The 10,372-nt window shown below is 37.6% G+C and overlaps 1 protein-coding gene across 7 annotated transcripts in view; it reads left to right on the forward strand.

Moving 5' to 3' along the window:
- Positions 1 to 8,841, forward strand: part of LIMS1 (LIM zinc finger domain containing 1) — an 82,317-nt gene extending 73,476 nt beyond the window's left edge. For 6 of the 7 annotated variants that reach the window (XM_075739304.1, XM_075739297.1, XM_075739312.1 and 3 more), the window contains exons 5-10: positions 299 to 448; positions 1,640 to 1,790; positions 2,586 to 2,678; positions 4,233 to 4,281; positions 6,409 to 6,484; positions 7,331 to 8,841. In XM_075739304.1, coding sequence (XP_075595419.1) covers positions 299 to 448; positions 1,640 to 1,790; positions 2,586 to 2,678; positions 4,233 to 4,281; positions 6,409 to 6,484; positions 7,331 to 7,445 — 634 coding nt within the window. In that variant the 3' untranslated portion in view covers positions 7,446 to 8,841. Of the gene's footprint in view, positions 1 to 298; positions 449 to 1,639; positions 1,791 to 2,585; positions 2,679 to 4,232; positions 4,282 to 6,408; positions 6,485 to 6,738; positions 6,932 to 7,330 lie in introns of those variants that run through there. The other variant, XM_075739328.1, reaches the window with a different exon arrangement.
- Positions 8,842 to 10,372: the final 1,531 nt, after the last annotated feature.

Raw genomic sequence — 10,372 nt, forward strand, 5'->3', positions numbered from 1 at the left:
TTTTTAAGATTTTGAGAGTAACGCATTCAGCAATGAGAATCTATCACAAACATTGTTTTCTGTATTTCAACACAGCTTAAACTCAAATGAGCTGAAGAAATTATATCCCTGTGGTGACAGAAAAAAAATGATAGCCCTCCCTCTTCTGAACTTGGTTTGCCTAACAAGGGAATTGTCTTAAAGACTGTCTTCTCTCCAAAAAAAGGCTGATTGAAATGAGGTTCTAATACACTTTTGGTTTATATTTTGCACTGTAGTACCTGGTACCAGTACTTACTTCTTTTTTTAATGGTTTCAGACATCTCTGCCGTCCTTGCCATAACAGGGAAAAAGCCAGAGGCCTGGGAAAGTACGTCTGCCAGAAGTGTCATGCCATTATCGACGAACAGCCGCTCATATTCAAAAATGATCCTTATCACCCTGATCATTTCAACTGTGCAAACTGCGGGTAACTTGAGTTCTGCAAAGGAAAACTGGAAAATGCTGGGTTTATTTGCTTCATCGATTTATATCTTAAAGTGAAAACCTTTCCTGTACAACTGGCAAGAGGGGTGGGGTTTGGGCGCCTTGCAGCCAGATGTGTGTTACTGCTTTTGGGATGGTGGAGTTGAACCTTGAGTTCAAACAACAACTGACGTGTCGGGGAGTAAAGAAAGGTTGGACTCTGCAGGACAAGGTGGTGCCTTACAAAATATGAAGTATGGACACAGATAATGGTTCCTGTAGCAGTGATATGGTAGCTTGTTATTCTGCTACCGAGAGGAAGAAAAGTGGTCCCATTGGCTGCTTGTATTACCATCTTGCCTATGTTATTTCTTTTTTGGTTGAGTGGCATGCAAACTTTGTTCACTCCTTTTTAAAGCCTATCTTTTTCTTAGAAGCTTTCTCCCACCTCATCTTACCAGCTTCTGCAATTGTAGTACCTGTAGCTGCACATTTCTACATCCTGCACTGATACACAGATTAGAGGGCATTGCAGGATAGAGCATGGATTATTTGTTGTTTATTTCTGGTGCAAAGGAAACTATCATTTCAGTGCCATAGCAAAGGCTGATTTGAATACCAACATGCAGTATTGTGTCAGTGGCAACCAGTTGAGAGCATTAGTGAGTACAGTCACATTTAAAGTTTAGCTGTTCTCAGTACTCTAACCATGCAAATTACTAAAAAGTAGAGTATATGAGATTCTGCAATTGGCAATGAATAAACCTCGCTAGCTCCTCTGAGTCCGTAGTTTTCTTTCTCTGAAGTTTGATACAACAGGAGAACACATTTCACTTTCAGTTATGCAAATCTAAAATAAACTGGTGATAAGAATGCCAGAATATAAACCAAACATGTCTACAGCTTGCACACACACATTTGTGCTACATAGCCAGAAAGCAGAAAGACAATGGCTCAGTGGCTGCTCTCAGAGAGACTTAGTATATCATCTCGCTTAGCAGCTTGTTCTCAGTTTACTGTGATTAGTCTTGAACTATGTTAAACTATGTCGTATTTGATGCTGCTGCATTACAGTAGTACAAAAACAATTGCTAAAACAAATGCTAAAAATTATTTTTTTCTTTTCAGAAACTCTCACGAGTTGACATTGTTCAGTGCCTTTATTCATGCTCTCAATTCATTCACTTTTGAACAGGAAGGAACTTACTGCTGATGCTCGTGAGTTGAAGGGAGAATTATACTGCTTACCCTGCCATGACAAAATGGGTGTCCCCATCTGTGGGGCATGTAGAAGACCAATTGAAGGCCGTGTGGTGAATGCTATGGGCAAACAATGGCATGTGGAGGTAAACATCAGATGATACGTTGTCTTTTACAAATGTAAACATTAACATACTTATCTGGGATTTTGCTGATCAATTTCAATAAAAGGATTAGCAAAGTATGCAGCAATGATTAGTAAATGCCTTCTCCTAATCCCATCTTCAACCTTCTTGTGGCTGGTCTTCCACTGTGAAATAGGAGTTACTTCCTACCTTATAGAGAGCTATGACTGTGAAACTAAAATCAGTAATCAAAGGAAGCACTGTGATGTCCTTACAAAAGAAAATTTCAGAGTGCAAAGTGGTACATGTGGAAAGGCAGTAAAATTCTGTGGCATCCATAATATTACTGAGCATCATAATACCCTTATGTCTCCCATAGTTACCTTCCACGTAGAGTTCTTACTTCAAGGTCATGTACAAGATTTAGTTCCACATCTTCCATTTAAGTTAGGAAGATGAACAGTTTATTCCTTTTGTTGTTTTCAAAATGTCCAGCAAATGCTTTCTTCACAAGAGTGTAATGATGGCGCACATTATTTAATATCTCTTCATTATGTTCATTGATAACATATCAGAATCTCTTTGCTTGATTTTTTTTTTAAACTTTTGGATTGAAATGTTGACGATATTAAAAGTAACTTTATTTTAGTGGTCTAAATGTAGAAACAAAAAAGTTTCAACTCTCCTTTTCAAGATGGCACAGCTAGCTCAGTAGACTTGAGTTATGTACAGTACTGGGCTTGGTTGGTTTGCTTTCCAAAAAAATACCATTATTTCCAAGTAATAAAAAATTTAAAAATGTCTTTTTCTTTGTAGCATTTTGTTTGTGCAAAATGTGAAAAGCCATTCCTGGGTCATCGTCATTATGAGAGAAAAGGCTTAGCATATTGTGAAACCCACTACAACCAGGTAAGGTTGCATATATTTAAAAATGGTGTTAACTGGTAAACTCACAAATCAGTTTTATTAGCTAGAGATGGAAAACCATGGGCATTCTTCTGGTTTCTTTTCAGCACCTGTGGGTGTAATGCCAAGTAGCAGATATTTTGTTGCAGTTAATTTATACGGGTTTCTCTATCCATCGGCCTGGTATTGAGAAAGAAAACTGCACCTATTTCACAAAGTCTAGCTGGGGCAATGAGTATCCAGTTGTTCTTCAAGCTTAGTGGTACTTAGGTAGAGCTGTTATAAGTTTTTATATGTCTGTGATATCAGAGCACCTAATGACACCCAATCTTTTCCAAGAAGTTAAAGAAGATTTGCCACTTGGTAGCTGTGGACAAGGCCTTAGTGAGTAGCATGGTTTTTCCTACAGCTGCTACTCTAAGATGACTGCGTTAACATACACCACATCACTCCGCTCATTCATGAGGTTGCTGAAGACTGCGAAGACTAAATTTGTTAGAGGACACCACCTAGTGACCATTTGCATTTATATAGGAGTTATATACCATGGTACCATCTGTCTCCACGCTCCCTTGATTGTGTAGTCCAGCACCACAATGTATAGACAGACCTTTTTTATTTGGCAGCTATCTGCGTTATGTCACGTCCACCTCTTCGCTTGTATAAGTACAAGAGTAGGGGTTACGTTTGGGAGTTGTAAGGCATCTGCTAATTACAGATTGATTCTTAATTTGTCAGCAATGAAGGGCAGATGATGGAAATGTTGCTGGCGTACTTGAGGGCAATAAATGCCATGACATTAGTAGTAATAGTGTTGCCGCCATGATGGGGCAAGTACATCCACCAGACAGGAGCTGTATGTAGAGTGGATGTCTTTTACTAAGTTAACTACAGTTGGAAAAAACACGTTAATTTGGGGGCATTTCTTAATTGTTATATTATGGACAAATGTTAAGCCTGGAAATAGAATGAATAATTTTTGGCCTAAATTTTTCCTGTTTTTTTTTTTTTTTTTAAATAAAAATAACATTTCCTTACCATTTTTGCCAGAAATAGCCATATGTTGTTCTAGTCATGCATGTAAGTCCAAATGTTAAATTGGTTAATTAGTAACGACGTGTGTGTGACACCAACTGCTGTATTTCAAATGTTCAGGATTAGAGAAATGTTAAAACAAGACAAAATCTTATTTACAGAGGATCAAACAGATGTAAACAAACGTTTTCATCTTTAATTTATAATATTAGACTTTTATATTTATATATTTATATAAAAATATTCTAAATAATTTATATTATAAATTACATATTTTTAAGTATTAACTTATATATTTATATATTTAATTGTATTTTTATAATAATAGACTTTTTGTGATGACATGATGCAAAATATACTTGGAAAACCAGACCAGACTTGCTAGCATTCTCTTTATTTTACTGAAATAAATAGGAAAGCTATTGTGCCCATCAGCTGAAATATAGTTATTTTGTTAGTTTGAGAAGTTACCCTCAATAAAATCATTACATTAAAAATTTGTTACTTCTCTTTCCTCTTCAGCTATTCGGTGATGTTTGTTTCCATTGCAACCGTGTGATTGAAGGAGATGGTAAGCACTTTTCTGTTTCTTTAATGTTCCTTTCTGATGGAAGTTCTCTTTAAAAGTGGAAGTAAGGGGAAAGCAGCCCCCCGTTGAATCTTTGATTGTTCTCATTAAAACAAAACCAGCCAGAAATTAGGTTAGAGCTGATTAGTCAGAGAACAAATGATAAGAAAACTTTACAGTGAGTATTTCATGATGGTGTGGAAGATCCCCCAGTGACTGAAGAGAACTGTGATCAAGCGGATACCCTTTAGTAACATGCAAATAACACATGCAAGGGCGAGGATGACCACACAGGCATCTCCTCAAACACATTTAGGGATCATGAGCCAAATTTGAAAAAAGTATTTAGATATTGAAAGACGTGGTGGGTACTCTAAGGGATTTTTTTTAAGTGCCTAGTTTCCATTATTTCAGTTTGGTTCCTAGAGATACTTACCTATCTATCACAGGCACCTGTCTTTTGAAAATCTAGGCTGATGATAATGTCACAAAACCAGGAAAGATAGTATTTGGAAAATTGTGTCCTATAAAGGCAGAACTGGAAGCAAATGTTTTAAGTTTGGGGTTTTTTTTGGGGGGGGGAGGGGAAGTGTTTTGGACAACCAGCTATGATAATATGTCAAAAAGCAAATTATTCTACTTGAAATAATGCAACATTATTATGTGCCTATTTACCCCTGCCTGAAGTAAATTCTATAATACCAGTGTTAGCCTCACTTAAGCCAAAGCCATTAGCAAAGTGGGAGGTAGCCTCTAGTGTTTAAAAAGAGACATAAATTAGTTTATAGTCATGTAACTATAGGGTGAGACCTACATTCCAGAGGGGTGCTTTCCCCACATTTTCTGGACTGGGCTATACCTGCAGAACAACAATCCAAAACACTTTGGAGTAAACAGTGTCCTTCAGTAAAATTGTACTAGAATAAGCAGAACTGGAACTTGAGGTGAATGAATAAATTCAGCCTTGTCTGATAACTACATCTCTGCACATTTCTAACCTTTCACCATATAATCTGACACCCATACTTTGGTCTCTGAACTGAATGGAGTATAGTGTAATGCAGTAATTTCTTTATTTTCAATGTGCGTCTTCAATTACATTTCTTCTTTCATTTCTGCACACAAATTTGATGCTGCTGTGCCAGATTGAGTAGCTAATATTGTTCTCTCTCTGTCTGTCTCTCTGGCAAAGCAAACATCTGTGGCAGCAGTTTTTCACAAGGGTGTCTATGACTGTATTCCAGAGGTTGCTTGGGAGTGAAGACTTCCATCTGACTTGTATTATTTTGGCAAGCGGTGGAATAACTATGCTTCCGTGGATGTGCTTGCCCCACAGTACAGGAAAAAAAGTTCTGCATAACAATGCTCTGGTCCTATTCGTTGCTGACAAAATGCTGTTTTATGAGAAAACCATTGCCCTGCATCCTCTAACTTAGATTAAGAAGAGAAGCGAATTTTGGCAAAGTGAAAAAGGAAAGTATATTGAAAGAGAGGAAGAACAGAAAACAGGTTGAGATACAGAACAAAGAGAAAATAGTTACTTTCTCTCCAAAGCAAAGAATAAAAATATATCCAAGTTTGTCTTGGTCAAGTAATGTATCCCGTGAGTCCATCAATTTTTTCACCTTGGTAGTGCTGATTTACTAGCAGTGTCCTGACTGCTGGCTTCACGTTACTTTCTTTGGCCGGGCAAGTGCTACTGTTGATGGCACTGCAGCCTGAGCAGGAGCTGAGAAATGAAACCGAATGAAAACATAAACTTCTTGCTGGATTGCTTTTCAGCAGAAAAAGTCTCATGATAAAGTTGGAAACACAGCCTCATAAAACAGTTGCCTGAGGTCAGCATGCTATGAGATGAGGTGGAAGGAGGCAACAGGAGGCAGAAAAAAACTGATGAAGACATTTGTGTGTACCCTCACAGACAGCTCTATCGATGCTTCACAGTCCTGCTACGCTACACTCACATGTGCCTTGCTAGTATTGCCACGTTATTGTTACCGTTCTTAATACTTGATACAAGAATCAAATGACTGTTCTTCAAGCCTCATGAATGTGTGAGCTTCAAATTTTCCTAATACTGTTTTTTTCCCCTGTAATGCTAATGATTTCTTTTTTTCCCCATCGCTTTAGTTGTGTCTGCTTTGAATAAGGCATGGTGTGTGAACTGTTTCGCTTGTTCAACTTGCAACACGAAGTTAACACTCAAGTAAGTTTATCAATAAGTCTGATGCCTTCAAAACCTATCAGTGGTTATCTTCAAAGTGTAGATGTTGCTGTCATGTAACTGCTACAGTATGAAAAACATATAAGCAGCATTGAGAAAATCTGTGCATCTTTCCTCCTTTTGCTCTACTTACTAATTTACATCTCTTCCAGCTGTCTGTTCAGGTCTTCCTTCAGTTAGTCTTCTTAACTCTTCTCCTTTTCTGTCCTTTATTTTTTCTGTGTTTAACTCTAAAGGGATAAGTTTGTTGAAATTGATCTAAAACCTGTCTGCAAACACTGTTATGAGAAAATGCCAGATGAATTTAAGCGACGACTTGCCAAACGGGAACGTGAAGCAAAGGATAAAGAGAAGCAGAAAAAGAAAAAGCCAATCTGTTTGTAAACTTTTTTTCCTTCTCACCACCACCTCTGCTCCTTTCTTCTTTGGTCAGTGCTAAGGATGCTTCTATTTTAAGTTTTTGCATGAATTTATGGCAATCAAAGCCAAAATATTTTTCACAGAACTGCAACCTGAAATATTAATTTCTTATCCTGTTATCTTATGTTTGGTCTGTCTAGCTCTGCAGTTAGGTTTGAAAGGCTTTTTAAATGATATGGTTAATAAATATGGACATTGGGGTAAAAACTGCGTAACTCACTCAACGGAGTACTGTAATTACTGCCTACAGTGTATAACCTTGTGAAAGTAACTTCATATATATATATATATAAATAAATTGCAGCTGTAATTTTTTGCCCGTGCATGTTTATTAGTATACTTTTTAAATTTGTTTTTTCACTATCCCTGCTGCTAAAACTTTGTCTGGTTTTTGCTTTGTCATTTTAGGAATAAATTTGTTGAGTTTGATATGAAGCCTGTCTGCAAAAAATGTTACGAAAAGTTTCCTCTAGAGTTGAAGAAAAGACTGAAGAAACTAGCTGAAACTTTGGGAAGGAAGTAAAGATTTCTTCTGCCCTTCCTTTGTGAAAATCTTCTATGTATTACTTGGGGGCGGGGAGGGGGGCTGCTTTGAGGCTGCAGTCAGGCAACAAATGATGATGTATGCCTTCTATCAAATTGAAATATCTTAAGATTCTCTGGTCTTTATACATGTACATGTATGCTTATTTATTGATAAACAGACCATAATTACAGACTAAATTAAATACCAGCTCACCTGAAAGGTTTCCAATCCTCATAATGAGTTGAACTGATGCAAATGGCCCATTCTGCACAGTGAACTCTGCGGAAATTTAGAGAGACAGAAAATTTGCTTGTGAATACCTGCAAAAACAACTGTGCGAATGTGTCCAACTTTAGGGGCATGTATTATAATTTATATTAATGAAAGTATTAACCTTCAAATAAAGCATGCACACAAAGCTTGCCCAAGTCAAGTGACTTGAGCAAGAAACCACCATACTTCACCTCATGGAAAAATACACGCTTGGATTTCAAGCCAAGTCCTCTCATTAAAGGAGCCTTGTTTCAGATGGTTGGAAAAGTATCTTATTTTGAAATACAGTCACTGCACAAATGACCTACTTATAGATTATGCTTACATGATGATTCTTTGTACATCAGGCTTAGCATGAAATACCTATCTAAAATATATATTCCTACTGCAAGAAATAAGCATACTCAGAACTACTTGAATTTTGCTATATTCCACTCAAAATAACACATTAACTTTTATATATGCTTTTGCATTCTATTTACTTTTTGTGCCTTATTCTGCTGGACCATACATAACAGTGTTCCATTAAATATATATATAGTTTTATTTTTTATTTCATATTTTTATGCAGAAACTATATACAAGGTATTTTCAAAAGATAACATACTTTGCCTTAATTATACAGGATGTGAGAAGTATTTTATTTCAAATGTGAACACCTGAGAAAATTTAGCTTCTAGACTTAGTTAATTTTCAGAACAATACTGAAAATGTGTATTTCAATTAACTGGCAATATTACTTTTACACCTATGAGTGTAAATGCACAAGGTTTGATCCTGCTAGGATCTATTTCTTTAGCCATCCTCAAGAACTGAGCTAACAAATCATCACAATTTCTTATATCACCATAATTCCTTATATGGTTTATACTTCTGACAATGCAAATCTGTTTTATTTTCCCTTTCTTATAGAAAACACAGTTACTTAGGACTTCTTGATGGTACTACATTATGAAGTATGCAAACATTTTTTAACTTTTTTTTTGTATTAGTGACTCAAACAGATTTTATGTAATTACATCATAGGAAGTAAAATTTTCTTTCCTGTTTATGAAAAATTAGTTGCTTTAAAACATCTGCTTTACGGTGTCATCAATAAAGGCTACGTTATTAAACCTTGTATCACCTCTCTTAAATGACTGCTTGAGAAGGGTGGGAAAGCAAGTAGGCTCTCTTGGATCCCTGTGCTTTTACCTGTGGCTGTATGTAAATACTTCCGTATTATCCTGATTTGAAGGAAATATGCCTTTCCTAAATATCTCACTGTAGTTCTTAGGTTCATGAAAGAAACCGCAGTTTGTTTCATAAAGAACAGCTTGATTCTTCTGGGTATTTTCTGAATTGGCACAGTCGCTAGGGTTTCCTAAAGAAAATAGCTTGTTTGAATTCAAAATGTACACCTTCTGATCAATCTTTTCTCTCCTCCTTTCACTGTAATGAAACTGTCACCCCAAACTTCCAGTTTAGTAGGGTATTTTTGACTGTTTTATGCTACATAGTTATTGAATGCCATAACAGTTCAGTAACTGAATGCAGTCCTGGCTGTGTTCAAGACTAGAAAAGCTTAAAATGTCCCCAAGAACCATTTACATAACTAGCACGGTAGCCCTGTTGGGATTTTAGACTGTGCCATGGATTCAGTAGACCATACTCGGCAATGCTTCCTTTAAATTGTGATTCACTTCTGGTTCTAGGTTTTTCACATTACACTGACCTGTTCCTTCAGCCTATATATGCACAGCCTTACCACCTAAAGAGTCGGGAAGGGTCCCTAACCCTGAGGCTAAACAGCAAGAGCTGGTTCACATCCACATTGCTTGGGGTTACATCCATCTACGACACAGTGGCCTTGTTTGCACTGTGTGGCCGCAGGTCTCCTCTTGACTCTGCAGTAACCCAGTGACCCTGACACAGGCTGTTTGGTTTTTTCTGTTTCCAAGTTCCTGATGATGAACGCCATGCTACAGTTTGGGTTTCTATTTCATGAACACGAGCGTGTGTATCTCAGACACTGCGATGTAGCGCTGAGAGCATCTGAGGGTACTTGAGGGTTCAAAGCCTGATGAATCATGGAAGAACATTCGTTGGAAGGGACTGCTAGAGGTCAGCTAGCCCAACCACCCGCTCAAAGCAGGTCTAACTTCAAAGTTGGATCAGTACTGAAGGTCTTGCTCAGCCAAGCTGTGAGTATCTCCACGGAAGGACATTTCACAGACTTTTGTGGGCACTATGTTCCCGTGCTTAGTCACCCTCATGGTGATTTTTTTATTATTATTATTGCAGTCCTATCTCAAGTGGCAGGATCCCCAAATCCACACTGCTCTCTGGGGAGCTGTCTTTGGAGTGAACCGCCATTGAAATAATACCCCTGGACATTGTTATGAAGATTAATTAAAAGCAGTTGCAAAACAGAGCCAGGGAGCAAGCTAGCGATTAGACAGCCCAGACAATTACAGGTCTGGTGTTGAAGCTCACTTCCTGGCTTGCCAGCATTACAAATATTTTTCATAGCTGGACATACTTTCCTGAAAGAGGCAGTTTATTATTGTTTTTCTACCCATGACCCCTACTAGGTCTCTCCAAGAAGGCTGTGAGCCTGGGATGTGGGAATGGATGACTCGGAAGCTTTGCCCCTTTCTGTTGCATGGGAT

Source organism: Balearica regulorum, chromosome 1 (assembly GCF_011004875.1).
Source record: "Balearica regulorum gibbericeps isolate bBalReg1 chromosome 1, bBalReg1.pri, whole genome shotgun sequence".
Taxonomy (NCBI): Eukaryota; Metazoa; Chordata; class Aves; order Gruiformes; family Gruidae; genus Balearica; species Balearica regulorum.